Raw genomic sequence first — 24,291 nt, 5'->3', positions numbered from 1 at the left:
CCCATGGCCAATTTCCTTCCTTGCAGATCCAGGGAGCAGGAAGGATCTTTTGTTTCTGGTTCTTACCCAAGATGGTGGCACTGGGGGAACCTACTGTACAGAGTGGGCTGGGGCTAGGAGGCCCATAGAGATGAGTGCATCTCCATTCATTGGAGGGGGAGGGGAGAAGAGTCTTATCCTTACAGCAGTTCTTCCTATGGTGGCCAAGAACTGGAAAGTGAGGGGATGCCCCTCAGTGGGGAATGGCTGAACAAGTTGTGGTATATGAATGTAATGGAATACTATTGTGCCATAAGAAATGACGAGCAAGCAGACTTAAAGAAAACCTGGAATGACTTGTACGGTCTGATGCTGACTGAAGTGAGCAGAACCAAGAGAACGCTGTACACGATAACAGCCACGTTGTGCGATGACTAATATTGATAAACTTAACCCTTCTCAGCAAGGCAAGGATCAAAGACATCTCCAAGGGCCTTGCGACAGAGCGAGCTGCAGAGTCTGGATGCAGATCGAAGCCTATTTGCTCTCTCTCTTTTTGGTTTCTTCTTTCTCGTGGTGTCTTCCATTGGCTCTAATTCTTTACAACACGACTGATATGGAAATGGGGTGGGGGGTTCATCCACACTTTGGGGGGATAGAGGGCACCTGGCCACAGTCACACAGCCAGGGCCTGGGAGACTGGAATTGGGAGCCCGGTGGGATCCCGGGGCTCTGGGATGTACTTGTCAGAAGGAATCTACAGCCAGGCAGGCCAGCCCATGTCCCCGAAGGAATCTTCCCTCCAGCTTTCCTGACGAGGCAGAGTGGTGTGGACCAGTGCTGGGAAGAGGCTTGCGTCGGGTGGTACCTGCATGACCTGGGTGCTTGCCCACCGCACCTCTCGGGGCTTCAGTTTGCTCATCTGTAAAATGATGGGGTTGGACTTGACCTCTAAGGTCCCTTCCAGGGTCATTCCTAGGTGACCATCCAGCCTCTGCTTGGAGGCTCAGCACTGAGCTGTGACTCCACTAACAAGTTCTTTCTGAAATTGAGCCCAAAGTGTCCTCTCTTGCTGCTCTCGCTGTGGGCTGCCTCCCTAGGTGAGGGTCAGCCGGCGCCCCCACTCCTACAGAATGCCTGGCTCTGCGGGCTGGGCTGGCCAAGGGCGGGGTGCAGGAAGGCATGGACCGCAGAATCCAGACAGCTTTGGGTCTTCACTCACTTGCATGACCTTGGGCAAGTTACTGAACTTCTGTAGAACAATTCACCTCCCGTGACCCACCACAAGAGCCAGTCTCGTGAGTGGAAGTGGCATACATTCAATGCCAACAGTCTGCAGGTCTGACCCTGCTCAGCTAGCCATGTCTGCTTAGGAGGACATGGCCTCCCGACTTGGCAATACCCAACCCTTTTCTCTTCCTTTCCTCAGCATTAAGTTAAGGTTTGAGGAGGCATCCATCGGCAACCCAAATACAACTGAGCATAATACCCTTTTCAGGGCCCTTTAAAGGTTGGGGGTGTTTCATGTGTGGCTTCACATGAACCCTGTAATAACCTCAGTTGGGTATGATAGGTTATGCTGTGCCCATTTCACAGATGGGGAAATAGGCTCACAGGTGAAGTGACTAGGCCAGGCCCACCCCACTAGTGTCAGAGAACTTGGGGTCCAGCACTCTAGTCCTCATACCATGCTGCAGCACTTTGAGAATTTGTGGTACCCCAAGTCCAAAGAACACTGGGCTAGGAGAAAGGAGACATGGCTTAAAGTGGTAGCTCAGCAATCCAGGTGTATAACCTTAGACAAGGCCCTTCTAGTCTCTGGGCCTCTGTTTCTCCATCTGAAAAATGAGGAGTTTGGTCCCAATGGTTTCTAAGGCCCTCTTTGGTCTCTGCTGTGCTGTTATTTTCTTTTAGCAGGCACAGAGAGGGGCATTCAAATTAAGCCCTCAGTAAAGGCCTGCTTCAATAAGGCTTTGTTTGGCCCCTGAGAATTCCCCATGGCTGCTGCCCACTCAGCTCCAGTTGGCTTCATGCTCGTGGGTTTCAGGAAAAATTGGGCCTCTATGCAACGCTGGGTCACAAACTTGTCTTAAAGGCTTTTGTTGGAGTTGGACATTGGGAGGGGTTCTGCTTCCCTGGGCTCTGGGAAAAGGCCCTCAACCAGGCCTGGGTAACCCCAAGTTGGGATCCTGAGAATCCCAGAAGAGAGCTAGTCCACGGAGGCATTATCTACGGCACTGAACCATCCATGTGGGGAAGAAATGCTGGGTTTGGAGCCAGGACGTAGGCTTGAATCTTGACTAGGCCACTTAATACGAATTGTGTGAATTGGGCAAATCCCCTCCCCTCCCTAGGCTTATTTCTTTTGTGAAGATGTTCTAATCTAATCTAACCCTTCTAGTTCTAAAGCTCCAATACAATCTCTGGTTGGTTTTCCATAATAGGGTGCTCACTACCTCCCAAGGCAGTCCATTCTATTGTTCTTAGCTTGAGCTAACATAAATCCATTTCACAAAGTTCTTGGGTGGAGCGAAGAGCCTAACTGCCCACTGGAACCCAGTACTCCTCTCCTATTCTGATCACCATCTTTTGGCTTTCCACCTCTCCCTCTGCCATCCACACCGTGACCTCCAATCCTTTCACCCCTCAACTCTCCCAGACCATCTCCCCTGCACTAGTCACTCTCTCTTCTCCCCATCTTGACCCCCTGTTCAATCAGTTCAATTCCACACTGTCCTGTTCTCTTGAGTCCCCAGCCCCTTGTGCCCTTCCATGCCTCTGCCTTGGACCACCCCCACCATTTGTCACCTTCACTCCTATACACCTGCTGCTGAATGAAGATGAAAAAGAAGAAAATGACACACCTGTTCTCACTGGGCTCACTAAGAATTCATGTTAAGCAACCTCAACTGGGCCCTCCATGATGCTCAGCATTCCTACTATTCTTCCCTTATCAACTCACTCCCATTCTCTCCAGATGGGTCTTCCAGACCTCATTCCTCCTCTAACCTGCCATTATTCCTCCTCCCCCCACTCAGCTGAGAACCTTGCCTCACATTTTACAGAAAAAAATAGGGGCTACTCAACACGAGCTCCTTTTCCTCATTTCAGATTCCTTCTGTCACTCTCTTTCAAGCCTGGCTCACACAAAGGTGGCCCTATCTCCCCTCTACCTACACAAGCAATCCATTTCAACTCTCTCTCCTTCAGCAGATTGCCCTCACTGCCATCCTGCTGTCTCACTCATCTTCAGCCTCTCCCTGTCCACTGGCTACTTCCCTACCGCCTCCCAACAAGTCTCCCTCCTCTTCAAAACCCCTCCCTTGACCTATTCCCACTACTGTCCTCCATCTAGCTCTTCCGCTCTTTGCAAAGGCCGTCTATAATAGATCTATAATATAAAGCTGCTTTTTTCATCCTCGTGTAAAAAGTGCCCACTTCCTCTTGGAATTGTGATGGAGGTGGAGAGGAAAGACTCCCAGCCTCCCTAGACTTTGAGAGAGTCTATTTTAAATCGTTCAATGGAAGGGTGGGTAGGCTCTCATGGACTAAAAGTTCTACAAAGGAAGCCAGTTCCTGAACCATGGGAAACTTCAGAATGGAATTCTGGAGGCAAAATGAGGAGCAATTCTGATGAGGAGGGAAAAGGGGAGTTGTCTGAAGAGACTAATTCAGATGCAAGGGGAACTCGATAATTAACTGATAAAGACCAAGGTGGAAGTAACAGGAAGTTAACAGGAATGAGAACACTCAGACTCGGGGCTGCCACACAAAACTCAGAACCAAGAGAGGGTTTATCCTCTGGGAAAGAGATCTGAAGAGCAAGGCTCATTTTTCAGAGTGGACGGAATGATAACTGACTACAAAGGGAGAGCCGCTGAATTTTTATCATGCTTGTCTTCTCTGCTGAGAATGATCACTGGACTAGAAAAGATGGGGAAAAAAAGAGCAATGATCGGTTGATAACCATAGTAAGGAAAGTGGTAAGAATCACTCAGCTGCTCTTGACGAACTTCTCTCGTTGCCCAGCTGGTTACATCCTAGGCGACTGAAAGAATCAACAGATGTGACTGATGAACCCTTCTCTGTGGAAACCAGGAGAGGCACCCCAGGATTAGATAGACATTTATTAAGCATTTACTCTGCGCTAAGCAATGGGGATACAAATACAAGCCAAAAAGTCCCTACCCTCAAGGAGTTTACATTCTAATGAGCTCAATACAACACACTGAGGGGCTGGAAAAGGGAAGGCGGCAAATATGAAATCTGCAGAGTGAGGAGTGGAGCCTGGAGTGACACAGAAGACAAATACCCCAACTTAAGAAAGGGAAGAGAATGGGGGCTGGAAATTATACATTGCTTCAAAAACCAGAATGTCTCATTCAAGGGAGAGTTGGTTAGAGAACATCTGGAAAAGGGAGTGATAACCACAATGAGCTCAGATGGTTTTGCATCAAGAACAGATTGTGTTGAAAAGATAGGCACACTAATACATTACTGATGGAGCAGTGAAATGGTACAACCATTTTGGGAAGCAAATTAAGTGACTAAAATGTCCATACCCTCTAAATCAGAGATTCCATTACTGGGCTTATATCCTAAGGAAGCCATTGATAAGAAAAAAAGTCTCTATATATTCCCAAATATTTATAGCATTACTTTAGGTGATAGCTAAGAAGTGGAAACAAAGTAGATGCCCATCCATTTGGGAATGGTTAAACAAATTGTAGTACATGAATATAACGGGGCTGTAAGAAATGATGTGGATGAATACAAAGTAGCATGGAAAGAGCTACATGAACTGATGCAAAGTGAAGTAAACAGAGCCAAGAAAAAATACGCTCAGTAATTACAATGATATAAATGGAACAATGACACATCAAAAAATCAAAAGTAAATGCAACAAAATTATAAAGTTAAAACGGGACCCAAAAATGAAGATGAGAAGACATCCTCAACTTTCCCCTTTATGGAGGTGGGAGACCCACAGGTGTTACACATTGCTTATATTTTCAGACTTGTTCAATGAAGCTATCAGTTGTGGTGATTTTTTTTCCCTCTCTAAAAATACTACTTGTCCTATGTGATAGATCTTCTGGGAGGGGAAGAGGAAGGGATACATGGAATATAATGGTGATATAAGAAACAAAACAAAAAAAAAAAATAAAAAAATTAAAAGAAAATAGAATGGATTGTGCCAGGCCAACTTCTTTTCCCTTCTTTGGAAAAGGGACCCCCAGGGGAAGCTGTAGCTAGGGTCCACCTAGATTTTAACAATGCCTTTAACAGAATCTCCAATGATAATGCAATCAGGCAGCTGGCTGAACAAGTCATCAGCAATGGTGTGATCTCAATTTGGACGAGTGACACAGGGATCTGTGCTTGGCCCTGTGCCGGTTTAACATTTTCATCAATAGAAATATGGAATTAAGGCATAAAAAGCATGCTCTCCCAATTAGGGAATGACACAAAACAGAGAGTCCAGGCTAAGACACTGGATGAGAGCATTCAAAAAGATTGCAAAAGAACCTAGAGCATGAGGTGGAGCTGATTAAGGGAAAATCGATAAGGATAAATGTAGTCTTATTATGTGAGTTCAAAAAACCTCCACGAGGGGCAGCTAGATGGCAGAGTGGATAGAGCACTGGCCCTGGAGTCAGGAGGACCTGAGTTCAAATCCGGCTTCAGACACTTGACACTTACTAGCTGTGTGACCCTAGGCAAGTCATTTAACCTCATGCCTAGTGAAGAAAAAAAAAAAGAAAATAGTTAACCTAGAAACTACAATATAGTGAATAAAGCACCGGCCCTGGAGTTCAAATCCCGCCTCAGATATTTGATACTTAATGGATGTGTGACCCTGGGCAAGTCACTTAACCCCACTGCCTAGCCAAAAACAAACAAACCAAAAAAAAAAAACCCTCCAAGTACAATATGGGTCATGTATATAGCTAGTTGGCAAGGGGTTTAGATATGAATCAGCAGTATATCACAGTCAAAAAAAAGCTAACATTGCCATCGCCCGCCTAGAGAAGCAATGTCCGATAACCCCTCTGTCCTCTGCTCTGATCAGACCCTACCTAGAGTACTGTGACCAGTTCTTGGGCTCCACATTTGGCAGGATGCTGCCAAAGGACATTGCTAAGCTGAACAAGAACCTGGGGAAGGTAGCTAGGAGGATGAAGGGTCCCACGAGCGTTAGTAGAAGCAATTAGGCATGGTTTGCCTGGAGAAGCCTAGGGATGGCAGATGGGACGTAATGGCTGGCATCAAGTTTTTGAAAGTCTATCATGCGGAAAGGGGATTATAATTGTTGCATTTGGCCCCGGAGGTAAGAACAGGAGCAGTGGGTGGCAGTGGTAAAGAGGCAGATGTAAAATCAGTACTAACAGAGCAGCCCCAAAGTGAAAGAGGCTATTTCTTGTGGAAGTGGGTTCCACCACCCTAGTGCCAACTTGGGGTCTTCAAAGGAAGACTAGAGAGGGGCAGCTAGATGGTGCTACAGTGGATAGAGCACCGACCCTGGACACAGGAGGCCCTGAGTTCAAATCTGGCCTCAGATACTTATGACCTCGGGCAAGTCACTTAACCCAGTTTGCCTCAGTTTCCTCATCTGTAAAATAAGCTGGAAAAGAAAATGGCAAACCATTCCAGGATCTTTGTCAAGAAAACCCCAAATGGGGTCACAGAGTGTCCTGAAATGACTCGACGACAACTTGTTAGCACAGTGCCTGGCACACAGTAAATATTCAAGAAATGCTCTATCAACCTACTTACCTATCACTTGTTGGGAGTATTATAGTGAGGATTCTTTTTTCAATATGGGATGGACTGGATTCCACCCAGATCCCCTTAGAGCTCTTTGCTTATGTGTGCTACTGCAGATTTGGTTTCAAACACAGCAGCTTTAATATCGGGTACCTTGTGTAACCCTGAACTTCACTGACCGGGCTGTACAATCAGTGGGTTGACAAACAACCCTGACAACGTGAACATGCCGAGCTTTGGGAAGGGTGGGTACAGTGAGGCTGCGTGCCAACCACGTGATGGTGGTGGGACAGAAGGAGCCCTCATCTCAGGGTCTCAATGCCCAAGCTTCAGCTCTTCTTTACACCCTGTTGTGAAGTTAATGACTTCACCTCTCTTGGGTTCTTTTTCTCAAAGGCAGGCTCCAGTAAAAGTAACTGCCCTAATAATCCTTCACAAGTGACTGGTATGAGCTCTGTGGATTTCCGAAAGCGGGAGAAACACGAGCCATCGCTGGAACTCTAAGAGTTAAAGGCCAAGGCATCGTAGCCATTGCCATCAACGCCTACTCTGGCCTCTGGACTCCTCCCAGGGAGCACGCCAGGGCAGCGGCTGCTGGGCCCAGCACGAGCCTCCGGTCCTGCTCTCAGCTGCTTCCTCTAGGGGGCAGCATTGCTCTAGGCTGCAATCACTAATGGAGGGGCTGAAGAATGGGCCCAGGCTCAGCAGGGAAGAAAGTGACTGAGCCTGGCTGCAGGCCCCCGGAGGCCACGCGGTCCAAAGACCAACTGCCCCTGATGGCCTGCCAGCTTCTGCCCAACAAGCCTCTTGGGATGGGGTGACCTCAACCCCCACTTCCAGAGGCCTGGGGGCTTACAATGTTCTGTTTTCACTACACGGTCAGGCAGGTGGACGTGAAGAAACTGAGGCAGGGAGGGCTGGGGGGGAGCAATCTGCCTAGATCCATGGGGCTAGTGAGCAGGGGAGCTGGGCTTCTCTCTCCTGACTCAGCATCACACCCCAGGGGGCCCCTCTGCAACCTGTGGGCACAAGAACACCCTGGTCCCTGCAAAGAAGCTGAGTGATTAATAATTCTGTTTTCACTAAGGATGGACAAAGCACAGGAACCAAGTGCACTCAAGGAGAGACATTTCTTTAGTCTGGGCCCCAGAGGGGAGAGCCAGGCATTGATTCTGATGAAGCATGGCCTCCAGGACAAAGAGAGCTGCCCTGGGGCAGGGGGGAGCCAGGGACAGCAGGGAAGGGGTTAAAGAAAGTACTGAGGGCAGATCCCACAGAACCCGTTTTCCTGACGTTCAGTCTGCCTTCCCCGAGCCCCGCTCAGAGACTGTCCCAACGTGCAGATGCTTGCTGATGCCGATGTCCACGACCCACAGACGGCGAGGTGTCCTTCCCAGGCATCTCCACGTGGACAGACGGCCCCGCAGCTCCGGGACTCACTCTGGCCAGGAAGTGGGCCACAGAAAGGTGAACGTGACTTTCTGACGAACGTCTACAGCGTAACCACTGACGTGGTGGGGCCGGGAGGGTGCAGGCATCGGGCCATCCCTGGACAAAGAGTGCAAGGCTGGTGTTTTATCTTTTATTTCCTCCCCCTGCACCCCCTCCCCAGTGAAGTCTGAAAACATAGGCGAGGGACTTGGGTATCCTTGTCTACACAGTAACAGAAGTGGATTAGCGGCGGGGACGGCGTAGCTGTGTGGAGCTGAGGAGCTACCCTGACCTTCTCGGGACAATGCAGAGAAGACTGAGGACTATGGAACACTTGCCTCCCCCCACCCACCAACCCACCAATTAGTGTTAACAAAAGCTTCATGTTCCAGTTTTAAAGTGCAAATGATTCGGGTACAACTGCTGCTGTCACGAGTCTCTTAGGAGATGTTCTCCAGGATATAAAAGGTGAGTTCCATGACCAGGGGCCCCTCGCTGAGCTGGCAGGCACCCCCATGAATCACAGGCACCAAGGCGCTGTCCAAGTCCTTCATGTACTGGGCAGGCAGAGGCTGCCCATTGCTGCCGGCCTGATAGCCAACCTGGACCAAGGAAAGAGAAGTAGACATCACTGCCACGACAGATGTGCACGTGTGCATGGGCATGTGCGCGTGTGTTTACACGTGTGGGAGTCACTTTACTGTCACCAGCAGGAGCAATGCCTGACGGTCCAAGGGTCAGGGGGTCTGCTGAGGCCCACAAGGCCCACACCCTCCTGTTGGCCCCTGGGCCCGAGGAGATGCTGTCCTGTGTCTCCATATCCCTCGATCCCCCACCCTAGGCCAATGTTCCTACAAAAGCTTAGAACAGCCAGGGAATCAATGAAGAAAATGGTAAGGAAGGGAGCCAGATCTCAAAACGATCCCGCAAAGCCGTAATCACCAAACCATCTGGTCCTCGATAAGAGACAGAGTGGAGTGGCTGATTAGGGGACAGACAGATATCGGGGCAGGAGCTGCCATTGGACAAAAACCACTGAGAAAACTGGAAAGCAGTCTGGCAGAAACTGGGCGCAGACCAACATCTCACACCAGACACCAAGGAAAGCTCAAGATGGGTGCATGAGTTAGACATAAAGGGTGAAATTATGATGAAAATAGAAGAAAGTGGAAGAAATTACCTGTTGGATCTGTGGATGGGGGAAGAGTTCATGATGAAAAAAGAGAAAGAGAGGTTCACACGAGATAAAACGGATTATATAATTCTTTGGTAGTTTGGTTAGTATGGCAAAGAGGAAGTCCATTAATTTAGGTACTGTTGTCATTTTTGTTACATTGGCTTAGCCTACCCATGATCAATTAACATTTCTCCAATTATTTCTATGTCTTTATTTGTGTGAAGTGGTTAATAACTATGTTCACATGGTTCCTGTCCTTAGAGTTCTCTCCCTACTTCCTATCTTTGCCCACTGAAGTCCTATCCTTCCGTCAAGGCCAAATCCAATGCCACGTCCACTAGGAAGCCTTCCCTGATCCTTCCCTTCCTCAGACATCATGGAGCCCATGGTTTGCACATCTGTTCTCTTTTCCATTACAGTTACTGGCATACATTATATAAATGGCTTTTGACTGACTGACATTGTATCGCCATCTTTACCCTCAGACCAGCAGTTCTTAATCTTTTTTTGTGTCACGGATTCCTTGGGCAGTCTGGTGAAGTCTATGGACTCCTTTTCAAAATAACATTCTTAAATGCATAAAATACATAGGATTATAAAGGAAACTAATTATGTTGAAATAAAGAGGTAATTTTTTTCCCCATCCAAATTCACACTGAAATTTATCCAGTGGACCCTTTAGGGAAGAGATCTAAATCCATGAGGACAGGAACTAAAATTCTCCCAGGGGTGAGCATAGTGCTCTGGTTAGAGTTAAGGGCTGGCTAAATGTTCGTGGACTGAATCAAACTGAACCACACTCACAGAAGGAGTCAGGGATGGGGTTAAGATAAAATATAATCTCTTATAAATTATAATTCTTATAAATACAACTTATAAGAATACAAGTCATTCCCCAATTGATAGTCAAAGGATATGAACAGGCAGTTCTTAGATGAAGAAATTAAAGCCATCGATATCCATGTGAAAAAATGTTCTAAATCACTATTGATTAGAGAAAATGCCATCCACATCCAAAGAAAGAACTGTGGAGTTTGAATGCAGATCAAAGCATACTATTTGTTATTTTTTTTTTCTTCTGTTGTGTTTTATTTCCTCTTTCTGGTGGTTCTTCCTATTGGTTCTAATTCTTACTTACAACATCACTAATGTGAAAATACGTTTAATAGGAATGTATATGTATAGCCTATGTCAGATTGCATGCCGTCTTGGAGAGGGAGGGAGAGAAAAATTTAGAACACAAAAGCTTATGGAAGTGATTGTTGATAAATCAAAATAAATTAATAAAGTTAAAAAAAAGAAAATACAATTTCCCAAATAAGAGGATATGAAGGAGTATGCTAAGAAGCAGGAGACAAGCCAGGTGGGTTTCTGAGGCTGGAAGCTAGAGAGAGCACTCCAAGTGGACAAAGGAAATGGTCTTGGTCTGAACACACTAACAGTCCTAAAAGAAGAATTATTTGAAAGAAAAAAATTGCACAGGGAGCCTCTGAAAAATAACAGTGGTGACGGGGCGGTTGTGGTGATGACTATGGTACCCTCCAGCACACTGGCCAGCTCCCACAGGGAAGGCCACGGGGGACTGACTGCATGTTACCTGTTCGGAATCCAGGGCCACCCGCAGTCCCAGTCGAGTCATTCCATCTTCCTTGAGCAACTTCAGGTGGGGACAGAGGGCGAGGCAGAAGGCTTTGGCCACATGCTCTGTCAGCCGGCTGTGATCTGCAGGGTCACTCAGGCCATTGTGCTGATCCTCATTTTCCAGGAAAAACACCTGCAACCCAAACAAAAAAGGGCTTCTTTTACTCAGGGCTCGGGAGAGCTCAGACTCAGTCTGGGATAAGCCCTCCGATTCCCAGCACCTGGAACAAAAGGCAGGGCCCACACACAAGATCAGAATATCCCAGGCTCAGGGGCAGAAGGGGCTTTAGAGGACGTTGAGTTCAACCTCCCAAGGGGATGCGAGTCAGTGGCAGAGCCCGGATTTGAGCCCAGCTCTTTCGACTCCAACTAGCCTTGCTCTTCCTTCCTCAGGAGTAAGGGAACGTTCTCCATCCTAGAGCTAAGGTAATTATGGAGATGTTAGAGGTTGAACCAAGATGGCCGAGGTCCTGCCCATAGGGCCACAGAAAAGGCTTCCATGTTATTAGACTGTGAACTTCTAGAAAGCAGGCCTACAAGAACTGTTAAGTCTTACGAGAGCCAGGGCTGGAAGAAAGCTTAGAAGTCTTTACGGAAACCTTATTCCCTTCCCATAGCAGGCACACAACTTGCACCAGATCACACAAGCTGGTGGCCACATCTCCTTCCTCCTAGGTCAAGGGCTTTTCTCCAGCCTTAAAGAAGAAATAATAGTGCCTACCTTCCTTCCTAGGGTCAACATGAGGGCAGAGTGAGGTAACAGAAATGCTTATGTAAGCCTAAATAAAGGATAATGGTAAACTTCATCCGCTGACTTTTTGTGCTACTGAAGGCTGTAGCAGGTCTAACTGAGGCTATCAGAGGAGTGTAAGATCTTTGAAACCCCGGCCAGGAAACAGCAATGTGAGGTGGCCTCTATCTGTTCTGACCCTGTGTGGGCAGAAGAGACTAAAAGGGTATTTAAAATCAAGAAGTTGGCATGGTATTAGCCCAATAAGGCCCAGGGGAAAGAACAGACAATGACAAAGAAATAACAGAAATACACTAATAATAACCTGCACTTCCATCCTGCCTTGAGGGGTGCAGAGAACCTTGCTCACAGCCCTAGACGTGAGCCTTAAGTTTCTTCCTCTGTACACTGAGGGAGCTAGCCTAAGGCCCCTTACAGCTAATGCTGAAGGGACTCCACTGCAGTCCAGGGACAGGAAAGAGGTCCCAGGGTTGGGATGTGAACCAGAACTCTCTCCACCGCAGCAGCCCGAGGTACTACGCAGGCATCCCTCCTTGGATCCCTTCAGCACATCCCTCTAGACCCAGGAAATGAGGTTGCTTGGGTCTAGAGCGCTGCCCATCAGTCCCCAGATATCTCCCATCTGTCTTAGAATCACATTCCAAGGTCAGAAAAGGGCGGTGTCCCCTCAGAAAAGGGCGGTGTCCCCTCCAAACACCCAGCACAGGACCACACCCAGAGTAGGTGTTCTATCAAGGCAGGGCAGGGTGACCAGAAACCTTTGCTGTTTGGGACAAGAGCTCTCCCCAAATCATTTCACCAAGATTCTAGGCCTCCTTCTGCCACTCCCTCGTGGTCCAACTTGGGGAAATCCTGTGGACCTCTGTCAAATGAGGGGACTGGACCCAGGGAATTCTAAAGTCGCTTCCTAGGTTAGCAGCAAGGGATTGTGGAAATGAGCATGGGATTTTTGATCAAGTCCTTGGCTTGAATACTAGCCCCCAAAACAAGTCAAAAATATGGGCATCACTTAGCTGTCTCAGTTTCCTCTTCATGAAGTAGAAATAGTATTTGTGCTATCAACTCATATTTTCACACAGACTCCTAGCAGCTTAAGAGTACCAGTAGGCTTCCCAGCCCCATGTTCCACCTTCTCTCTTTCTCATGCATGACCTGCTCTCTGCTCCCCAACCCAGGCCTGGAAAGGACTCTTCCCCTGCCTCCTGCATCTCCACCTGGGAAAAGCCTCCCCTTCCGTAATGACAGGGAGGCCTTGCCCTTTTCTGTGCTGCAGAACCCTTGGGGAGGTCTATGGAGCCTTTCTCAAGACTCCTATTTTTAAAGGCATAAAATATATAGGGCTACAAAGGAAAACAATTTTATTTAAATGATTATCAAAATATTAAAAGAAAGTTCACAGATCCCAGGTTAAGAAATTCTTTTTGAGGGCCTCACCTCTCCTCCGTGACTCTGATAGCTGGAAGTGAGCTCTCCAACTCACAAAACTTTGGGGCTCTCTTTGGACTAATATCCTAATCTGCACTGCAGCTGTCTGGGTCTGTGTCTTACTTCTTCTACTCAAGTGTGAGCTTACCTCATTAAGATCAGGAATTGTGTTCAAGTTAAGTTTTGGCCCCCACATGCTTAGTACGTTAACCTGACTTATAAATAGCAGGTGTTTAATAAATGCTTGCAAAGTTGTTTGAATACCTCCAGTGATGGAGCACTCACTATCTCATGAAATAGCCCAATTGACTTCTAGTCAACTCTAATCATTAGTTTTACACAGTCTGGTGGGGTAGGATGGCATCGAGCTGTACTGGGAGTCAGAAAACCTGGTTCAAATCCTGGCTGTCCTGTACGAGCCTGTGACCTTGGTTAAGTCATTCCCTTCTGAATGTATAAAATAAAGGGGCGCTGTCAAGGTCTCCTCCTGTTCCAGAGCTATGAATCTAAAAGCGCCACATCATGACATCTGGCTAGAATACTATTTCCTACAGGGTGACACTCAATGGAAGGGTGATCTGCCTTGTGTACTCTGTGTACTGGGAAGTAAATTATAGTCCAAGTGAGTAATTAGGTCAGCCACACACACGTATTTGTGCTGTGACTGAAGAATCATGGGCCTGTAGAGATCATCTCAGATAAAGTCATAAACGTTTGTATGGAATGGCACGGGCACCCAGACACACAGACACACACAGACACACACACGCACACGCACACACACAGAGTTACTGCGGTACTCCGGTTTGCTTCTTCCATTCTGAGGGGTCAGGCCCTGTGTAAGTCCTCCCTCTTTAGATAATGCCCCCTACAATGCCATGCCAGTGCCTCCCTCTCCCCAGCCCTGGCCAACATGGGTGCCAAAGGTGATCACTTTTCCAGACAAGCTGCCTTTCTCTTCCCTAATCAAGACAGCTGACGCCCATACTAGAAAGGGCTGAGAAGGGGCAAGAGAGTGCCTTGTCAGCTTGCCAAAGACAATGCCAGGTCTAAGCTATGAAGCTGGGAGCCATAGATGGCAGCTCCTCCCCGAGGAGGACTGAAAGAAGCACAGAGTGGGGCACAGAAGGCAGCCAGATTTCACCTGCATCACCAGCTTTCGGGGGCAGGCAGCCTTGGGATATGACTGAATGAAAAAAGGCCAAGAATGACCTCTAAGGATCTACAGCTGCTTCAGTTTCATGTGGAAGGGGCACACTGTGTGCACGAGGCACAAATTTCAGGCAGGCTGGCTAGGGCCCTCCACCTGCCCTGGCAAGGGTGGTATACAGCAGATGCTCCAGGTGGTGCCTGTGCCCCTGTCCTGACCAACCCCACCCTCTCCATCCAGGCTCTAGCATGCTCATCGACAGGGACAGCATCCTCTGGAGGAATGCTTATGCTTCCATGTTCCAAGGGTCCTCCGTTGGTTAGCGTGGGGCCCCTTCTCCGTCAGTATAGAAGGAAAGGCAATCCTGCCTTTAGTGATTTCAAAGGTGCTGCAGCCGATCAACAAGATGTATGCCTGGGGTCCCAAAGCCACCTGGGATGGTGAGGAGTCTCTGGATATTTATGAGGCCAATTGTCACACAACAGGCCTGAGTCAGATGCTGCCCCTTTGGATTGTGCTCAGGTCACTTCATTTCATTAAGTACCTACTAGGGGTCAAGCACTGTGCTCGGCAGGGCCCTAGAGGCATACCCTCTGTTCCCAGAGGGGGTCCTCTTGGCTGTGATGGGGCATTGAAGGAAACTTTGATGGAGTTGGGGGAAAAGGGAAGGAAATTAAAAATAGATGGGTACATTTACCAGGCCTTCAGAAATTAAATCTCAAATAACAACTTCAGAAGCAAAAACACTTGAGCTTGCTGCCTTGAAAACACTGAAACCCTAAGAGAGAGGAGGGACCAGAGAGAAGTGAGCCAGTGAAAGTTTATAGCTAAATGGAGAGATTTGGCCACAGAACCTAAAATCTTCCTGGGATTCCTTTCAGAATTGACTCAAGATACTGAGCCCAAAGAGGTTAAAAGCACCCATCTTACCTCTGTCCACCTAATGACTTTTCCATTTGCTTTATACTCTGAGCCATGGAATATCTTCACACTTGTTATGGACTCCATGGATTTACCATCGATAGGACTGACCACACTACAAAGGAACCAAGAAGAGACAAAAGCGACATGAAGTTAATGGGGAGAGAGAAGCCCCCCAAGGGCCTGCCTGGAGCTGAGCTCACACCGCAGTATCCTGGGTAAGCTCCGGCTCCTCCAGGAGCTGGCACCCTCTGGATGCGTTGGAATCGAACGCCTGAAAACTATGAGGATGCAAGCAAGAACTCTGGGCAGGGGCTGCCTGCCTTCCACTGCCAGCCTTCCACAAGCAGCCTCCTGTGATGTGGGGGCAGCGCCTCAGTGCAGTAGAACAGAAAACCCCATTTTTAACAGTGATTTCCCACTGAAGTAATGCCTAGAGAGATCTACTCATGGAGGTTTGGCTTGGGACAGAGCACAAAGTTGTCCAGCTCCAATTACACAGGGAGGGAGACAGCGATCCATCCCTGCCAGCCCACTCCAGGCAGCTCTGGTCCACAAGCCACCCATGAAGTGGGATAGGCAGGGTATCACCGATGTGCTGAAAGCTTCCTTCTCATCTTCTCTCCCATCACCAGGGCTGTCCTTCACCTGCAGTCCTCACTCTTGTCTCATAAACAGCCCACCCTCACGCTGTCTCGAATGTGGCACTGCCCACTCCCATCACGGCATGCCTCCCCATGCTGCTTTGAATGACCTTCAGTTTCGTTCTGTGATCTGAGGTCCTACAACATCCCTCCAAGAGTGATAGTATTAAAAAGGGGTGGGGGGGGGGGGGTTGGTTTCCTAGAGAAGCTTGGGGTCATATAAATGATTCTGTGTTAGCAGCTATGAGTGAGGAGATGAGTCTGACCAGGCTTCCCACCCTTGCTCTATTCTCTGGTGCCATATGAGGGAGGGGTCTGTGCAGGAACTTTGCTTTTTCCATCAGAAAGTCTCTGGAGTATGTCTTCTAGCTTAGCATATCCCTGACATCCATCTGCTGGTGGAGAGAAACCAAAGCCACTTTTCTTTCTTTATGCCTTGTTTTATTTCCATTTATAAAGTGCTTTGTAGTTTACAAAATGCTTTTCTGACAGCAGCTCTGTGGAGGAGGCAGTAGATTATCCATTTTTAAAGAAGGGGGGAAAAATAGCTCAGACTTATCTCATATGATTTCTTCACATACACTCTGCTCCAGGACTACACTCACATTCCAGTTTTTTTGCCTCCACACATTAGTTCAAGCTGTGCCTTCTGCCTGGAATACCTTTACCAGGCCACACATGCATTTCTACCTACTGTTTTTAACCCGATTCAAATGCTACTTCTCCCATTAAAGACTCCTGGATCACTCTCATCAGTGGCAACATGTCAAGCCCCTCTCTAATCACCTCTCCTGCATTACTTTCCCAAGTGTGATTTTGGGACCCTACTGGACCAGGTATCTCCATGAGGACAAGAAGCCAGAAGCCACTGAGTCAGACTTGGACATAAGCAAGAATTCTCCTACAACATGAAACACAAAGGTCTTTCAACTCCTGCTTAAAGAGCTCTAAGAAGGGAGAGGCTATGCCCTAGGGCTTAAGGCAGTCTCGCCCACTATGGGATCACTCTGTTAAGGAGATGTCCATATGTCAAACCTCAATCAACTTCTCTGTAATGCACTGGTCTCACTTCTGCCCTCTCAAGATGAAGCAGAAGCAATTTAGTCTCTCTTTTCTAGAAGAGCCCTCCAGATACTTAAAGACAGCCACTAACACAAAATCAGTTGAATGACCCCAAGCTTCTCCAGGAAACAAAAGCCCCTCTTTTTTTTTTTTTAAGGCAATGGGGGTTAAGTGACTTCCCCAGGGTCACACAGCTAGTTAAGTGTCAAGTGTTTGGTCTGAGGCCTGTTTTGAACTCAGGTCCTCCTGACATTAGGGCCGGTACTCTATCCACTGCACCACCTAGCTGCCCCTATAAGCCCCTCTTTTAATATCCTCATTCTTGGAGGGATGTTGCAGGACCACAAGTAACACCATAGCCTCTGTAGACTTGAAACTGTAGGTCATCCAAAGCGCCATGGGAAGGCAGCTGATGGCAGGAAAAGTAGGGGGGAGAGTCACATTGCAGACAGCGTCAAGCAAATGGGCTGTTCATGAGACAAAGGTCCTCTTTTCCTAGATATATACCCCTGATTCTTTCAACAAATTCTCATGGTATAAACTGGAGGTCCTTCACCATTGCAGCTGCCTTCCTCAGGATGCTCTCCAAATGTGGTCTAATCAGGACATACTGCAGTAAAACCATCTTCTCCACATTGTGCTGGTCTTCATGCAGTCTCAGAGAGAGCTAGCTTTCCTGGATCCCACAGCTGCACCTATCTCCCACTGCTCACCTGGATGTCCTATAGGTCAACTCAATAAGCATTTATTAAGTGCATGTGATGGACTAGGTCCCGTGCCAAGTGCTGGATGCCAATCACTGGTTTAAGATGCTATAGGCATCCCAAGGTAGAAGTCCTCATCTTTCCCCGACCCTCACCCTCCTCCCCACTTTTCTGTGGAGGGTCGCCACCTTTTTGCAGGCACCCACGCTGACAACTCCAGAAGCAGCCCTGACTCTTCCCTCTCACTCCTCCCCACCCCCACCCCCACTCCAGCCAATCAGTGGCTGAATCCTGCTGCTTCTGTCTTGATCCCCCTCCTCATCGGCCCCCATCCTAATTCAGGTCTCACCACCTCTTGGTTGGTCCACGGCCAAAGCCGCCTTCTTGGTTTCCCTGCACCTAGCCTCTCCCATCTCCAACCCACTCTCCACATTGTTGTCGGTCTGGTATTTCTAAAGCACAGCTATGGGGACCGTGTCATTCTCCTGGTCAAGCTGCAGGGGTTCCTTTTATCTCCAGTTTGTAATGCAAACTCCTCTGCTTGAGTTTTGCCAAGGACAGTGCCCCAGACAAGCCTGGAGAACAGAAGTCCCCCCAGCACTACTCCCCCACGTCTGAGTGGCAGCATGGGGATGTTTCTACATTGTGTCCAGGTGCTCTCTAGTCTAGTGAGGACAGCATCACTTCAGTTGATGCCTCTTCTGAGCTTGGTCCAAAGGCTCTTTCTTCCCCACGTTTCTCTCCCCTGGTCCTGAGCTTTCCTTGCAAGCACATCTTAAAATGTAATGCTTTCTTGCTCTTCATTCCCTTTACCTAGCCAATGTCCTTGAATGTGATATTCCCTTCCAGAGTCACAGTACGGTCAAAGCCAGGGTTAAGAGAATCCTGTTAGACAGAACTTGCCTCCTAGCACCTCTAACTTCACTTGCTGGTCAAGCATACTGTGCACAGGCTGCTGTACACAGACATGGGAGACACAAGAGCTTTACCACTGGCCCCTTTCTTGGGGGATGTTGCTTGTGGCATCTCGAAGGCTTTCCACATGTTAGGCACTACCCTGGGCCACAGCTTTACCAAGGTAAGAACACAATGTTCCCCACCTCCTGAGGCTAGGAGGCACTAGGGCGGTGTGGGAAGTTTAGGGCCCCCTAGTCTGGGAATGGGTGGATTTCTTTTTTATGTTCTTGTACTCAGCCTTCCCTGGTTATAGAAGGGATGGAGAGCATTTCTTGTACAGAGACAGAATGCGAGGCCCAGAGAGGGGAGTAATTTCATAGGAATTCAGAGGGAGAAGGACTTACAAAATCAGCTAGCACAATCTACACTAGGCCTGGAGGCCCCTAGGGAAGGGAGCCGCAACCGCAGCCTTGGCAGAGTGGCCTCAGGTGGGGAGGGGAGGACACCCCCAGCCAGGAAGGGCGACTGCTCTTTTTCTCTCTTTAAAGAGGGGGAAGCTCAGGACACATGACTTACCCAGAATTATAAAAGCAGTGAGTAGAGAGCCACAATCATTTACAGCTTTCTATGTATCTTTGTTCCACGGAAAGCTCATGTTTCCTTTCTTCCTTGCTCAGGGGAGGACAGCCATTCCTCAGAGGGCAGGAAAGGTGCCAGCCCTTCAGACTGTTCCAGAGCGAGGCTGACTCTCCTTTCCACAGCCCCCTGCACATGGCGAGGCTGCAGTGCTGTCTGCCCCATGCAGGGTCACGAGGGGTGTCTGGGGTCATGAGCCCTCCCCCCCCAAAGCACGTGGCCTTCAGAAGGCTCCCTGCCAGATGGGCCAAAGCCAGTAGGGGGCGCCCTCAGGGAAATGGCACCATTTACCCTTTGTTGAAGTTTTTGTCATCATCCACCCACTGAATGTGGATGTGCTCCTGAGGGTCCTCTGCATCCACTTTCCCACAGGTGATGGTAAAGTCCTTCATCTCTCGCAACGCTTGCCTCAGGGAGTCCATATTTTCGGCAGTTATCTGGACCATGACTCCATCTGCGAGAGCAATGCCGGAGCATCAAAAGAGTGGCATAAGCTTAGGAAATATTTGTGGAATGGATGAATGCATGCATGAGAACTGGAAGGGCCCTCAGAAGGCATCTCCTCCACCTGCAACCTGAAGTGTGACTCCTCTTTTAGAATATCCCCAAGGGGATCATTCAGTATCCTCTTGAACATCTCCAGTAATGGGGAACTCATTATTTCTAAATGACAGCAACTCACATTTAGACTCCGCTTTATGGTTCACAAAGTGCTTTTCCTAACATAATTCTATGGAGTAGGAAGCGCTCAAAGTCACACAACTGCTAAATTAGTATCATCATCGTATCCATTTTTCCAATAAAGAAATTGAGGCTCAGAGAGATTGAAGGAGCCTCCTTCCCTCCCTTGCCCAGATTGTCTCCCATGGCTCCTTCTCACCCACTCGACCAGCCAAGTCTCACCTGTGTCTTTCCTTCCTGCATGGGTGGCTTTACTTGTACTGTTGCTCATGTCTGCAGCATGTAACCCTTCATGAATTCCTATCTACCTGTTTAAAGGCCAATGTAAGTGCCACCTTCTTCAAGGGGCTTCCTACAGCCCTGCTTTGGATTTCTCACATGAAGCACATCATTTTTGACACTGCATCATATTGGCTGCTTGTATTTTTCTACTGGTTAAACTATTAGCCTCATGAGGGCAAGCATCCCATTTCATAATAACTGACATTATATGGTATTTTAAAGTTTGGAAAGTACCTTACATATGTTACCTCACTTGATTCTCACCACTACTTTGAGATAATAAAGATATCATTATTTCCATTTTACAGATAAGGAAATTAGGATCATCAAGATTAACAGACTGGGGGCCCCAGGCGAATAAACATCCTGCAACATCCATCTGAAAGGAGCTGAAGAAATTGAAAAGAAGGAAAAGCCAGGGTGAGCAGGAAATCTCCAGGAGCCACACTACCCAATCCTACCCCTAGAGTTCCAGTATTGCTGTTTCCAGCCCAATACCAGGTAAGCTGCCAGAATCCTATAGCCTCCAACTGCCACATCGGAGGCCCCAGCACACAAAGCCAGTGACGAGCCCCTAGGCTCCCAACACAAGAAGCTTGGGTCAGTGCCCTCTGCTCCCCAGCAGAAGAGTTCACTCTCTTTAAAGGCCAGGATATAAGCAAACACCATGAACAAAAAGAAATGTACAACAGATCCTTTTTATGGGAAGAAAGAAGATCAAGGCAGAAATTCTGAAGAGGGCAACATTGTCAACAAACCCACATTTGGAACCTCAAAAGGGAATATGAACTGGTCTGAAGCCCAAAAAGCCTTCTTAGAAGAGCTCGAGAAGGATTTTAAAAGTCAAATGAGAGAGGCAGAAGAAAAAATGGGAAAAGAAATGAGAGGTATACAAGAGAGAGTCAATAGCTTGGAAAAAGAAAGACAAAAATTAACTGTAGAAAACAAGTCGTTAAAAAATACAATTGCCCAACTGGAAAAAAAAAAAAGTACACTGAAGAAAACAAGTCCCCAAAAAATATAATTGGCCAACTGGAAAAAAGTACACTGATGAAAACAAGTCCCTAAAAAATACAACTGGCCAAATGGAAAATGAGGTACAAAATCTAATAGAAGAAAACAATTTGTTAAAAATTAGAATTGAGCAAATGGAAGCTAATGACTCTATAAGAGAGCAAGAATCAGTCAAACAAAAACAAAAGAATGAAAAAATAGATGAAAATGTAAAATACCTCATTGGTAAAACAACTGACCTGGAAAACTGATCTAGGAGAGACAATGTAAAAATTATTGGTCTACCTGAAAATGACAAAGAAAAAAACAGCCTGGACAGTAAAACTGCCCTGAGGTCCTAGAACCATAGTCATAGTAAGAATCTACCGATCTAAGACATCTCCAAAGGCCTCATGATGGAAAGTGCTATCCACATCCAAAGAAAGAACTATGAAGTTTGAATGCAGATTGAAGCATACTATTTGCTAATTTTTTTCTTTTGTTGTATTTTGTTTCCTCTTTCTGGTGGTTCCTCCTATTGGTTCTAATTCTTACTTACAACATCACTAATGTGAAAATATGTTTAATAGGAATGTATATGCACAGCCTATATCAGATTGCGCCGTCTTGGGGAGAGAGGTAAGGAAGGAAGGGGAGAAAAACTTAAAGCTCAAAAACTTACGGAAGTGATTGCTAAAAAACCAAAATACATTAATTTAAAAAAAACAAAAACATTAACAGACTGGCCCCAGGGCACACAAAGAGGGTCAAAGGTAGAACTCGAAATCAGGTCTCTGACCCCAAGCCCAGCATTCTGCCCATTTTGTCAGATGAGCTCTCAAGGGGGATTTCCTTCATTTCGAGCACCACATTCTCTGTGCATGGCAGGTAATGAACATGTTTGCTGAATTTAACTAAAAGATAAAATGATCTTCATTTTACAGCTTATAAGATTATGGATTTTTAAACCAGTTCAATCTTCCCCCACCTCTACCACCTTCTTACAGGATGAGGTTACCCAGGTAGGAATCAGGAGAGAAAGGATATAAGCTTTGATTGATTTCAAATCCACTAGGATTTAGACTATGATAGCCTTCCAAAGAGAAAACAGGCTCAGAGAGAAGCAATTTGCCCAAGGTCACAGAGTAAGGACGCAGGTTGGGATTTGAACCAGGTTCATCTGATTCCAATCTATCAATCATTTCCCTGTATCTAACTGCTTCTAGAAACTCCCCTCACTCGGGCACTACTTCAAAAAACATTTTCTCACCTGCCCTGGGTGAAGCCTTCAACCTGGAAAGAGGGCCTTGTACATTGTCTCCAAGTACAAACAATTTGCCAAGACTCAGTCCTCCATGGTTAGCATATGGCCGCCCTGATACTCTTCTCCTCCCAGGGATCCTAACCCCGGCTGCCAACATACAAACCCCACCCCCCTTATGGCCAGCCACCTCACCATCCCACTCCAGATCTGCCTGCCCATTCCCCTGTGCCCTCTACCAAGCTGGCTCCATAATTAACGAACTTTCTTGTAGCCTAAATTTTTTCCTTTCCTCACTTCTTCCATCTTGTGGCCCTTAACAAGAGCTGGCTCCCTCCAGAAGAGTCTGCATCCCCAGATGACTCACTAATGTCCTTGAGGCAACCCACTCAATTCTGAGTCAACACTGTTTGTTAGGATGCTCTTCCTTGCAAAGAATCAACCCTGAATACCCAGAAAGTCACAAGTGAGAGATCCCAGGCAGGGTTTGCGTGCTGTCAGAATCCCCCAAGATTACAATGAAAAGAACTACCCATCATCAAAGTTGCCAGTTCTAAGAACCTCCTGTCCTTTGGCCTTCTATCAGCTGAAAGGCTCCCACCCAGGTCAGCTTTAGCTAAACTTGATTAAAAAACAGACGCATGGTGATAAGGTCCTAGCAGAGACACACAGCCTGCCAGCTACCACATGGCTGACCTTCAAGGCACCTGCAATTCTACTTCAAGCCTCCTGAAGCCTCATCACACGTGACTCAGCTTCATGCTCCTTTGAGACTAGACGCGGTGCTGCTCTCCAAACCTGACCATCTATTTTTACCTCTGCTCACAACGGTGCCAGTCCCTGGCCTGCAGACTTACTGATTCAGCTATAAAATCCATCTCAAAGGCATCTCTTCCATGAAATCTTCCTATACAAGGCCCTGGTAGACATGGGTTTTCTAGAATGTACAGATCACTTAACTCCAAAGTCTTTGAATATACTTTCCAAGGAATATTTTGCAATATGGTATCTGTGTTTGGGTTTTAGCCTGCTACTAGACTGTGATCTCCATGAAGTCAAACACTATGGTTTGACTTAATATCGTATCTCCACCACCACCTTACCCAGAGTTTTGTATACAGTAGGTGCTTAATAAACTTTTTGTTGAAATAAAAATGAAGACATGATTCCTGGCCTCCTAGAGCTTACAGTCTAGCAGGGGAATTTCAAACAGAAATAATTCTAATGAAAAATGATATGGTAACAGGCAAAGACTAAGTGCTATGTAAGGCCTGAAGGGGAAAAGTTCATCACCAACTGGGGACATCAGTGAAGATTTCATGGAAGATGTAGCTTATAATATAGGCTTTAAAATATGGGAAGGACTTTTTTCTGAGACTGCCCAAGAAGGAATCAAGATGGTGTTGGTGTGTGGCATGAGTCCATTTGTTAACTGGAAATAAAAAAAGGCTGTATCAGAAAAACTCATGAAGTGCTAACGTATTAACATTAATGATTTTTCCAGTAATGTCCAGAACATGGACACCATACTGTAAGAGAGAAGGGTCTCAGAGCCACTTTCCCCTTCTCCTTCTCCCTCCCCCAGAGCCGGGTTTGGGTCTTGTTTCATTTATCTTTTCTGTTCCAGGTGCAGGGAATAGAGTCTCTGACCTGACAGCTTGAGCCATGGGGGCTTGGAGTCCAGGATTCCAGGCTGTAGCTTACAACCAACCCCGCAGGCAACCTGGCCCCAGGATGGAAAGGGGAAGGAAGGAAGGGGACAGGCTTTTAGACTTGGAACCTATGTAGTGGTGATTATGACCTCTGGTGTTTGGGGAGTGAGATGTCTGTATGTTTGTACTTGCCATACCTTTGAAGTAAATATTCCTCTGCAAAAGTTAAAAAAAAA

At 47.2% G+C, this 24,291-nt stretch overlaps 1 protein-coding gene across 4 annotated transcripts in view; it reads right to left on the bottom strand.

Annotated features, from left to right (window-relative positions):
* Window positions 1-6,600: 6,600 nt before the first annotated feature.
* ZFYVE9 (zinc finger FYVE-type containing 9) overlaps window positions 6,601-24,291 on the bottom strand; it is a 186,261-nt gene continuing 168,570 nt past the window's right edge. For all 4 annotated transcript variants that reach the window (XM_027838056.1, XM_027838055.1, XM_027838058.1 and 1 more), the window contains 4 exons: window positions 19,478-19,640; window positions 15,253-15,358; window positions 10,953-11,129; window positions 6,601-8,780 (listed from right to left, as the gene is read on the bottom strand). In XM_027838056.1, coding sequence (XP_027693857.1) covers window positions 8,619-8,780; window positions 10,953-11,129; window positions 15,253-15,358; window positions 19,478-19,640 — 608 coding nt within the window. In that variant the 3' untranslated portion in view covers window positions 6,601-8,618. The remainder of the gene's footprint in view (window positions 8,781-10,952; window positions 11,130-15,252; window positions 15,359-19,477; window positions 19,641-24,291) is intronic.

This window comes from Vombatus ursinus, unplaced genomic scaffold (genome assembly GCF_900497805.2).
Source record: "Vombatus ursinus unplaced genomic scaffold, bare-nosed wombat genome assembly UNPS02014825.1, whole genome shotgun sequence".
NCBI lineage: Eukaryota > Metazoa > Chordata > Mammalia > Diprotodontia > Vombatidae > Vombatus > Vombatus ursinus.
Note: the sequence above shows the minus strand (reverse complement) of the source record. Positions and strands in the feature narration are given on the sequence as shown.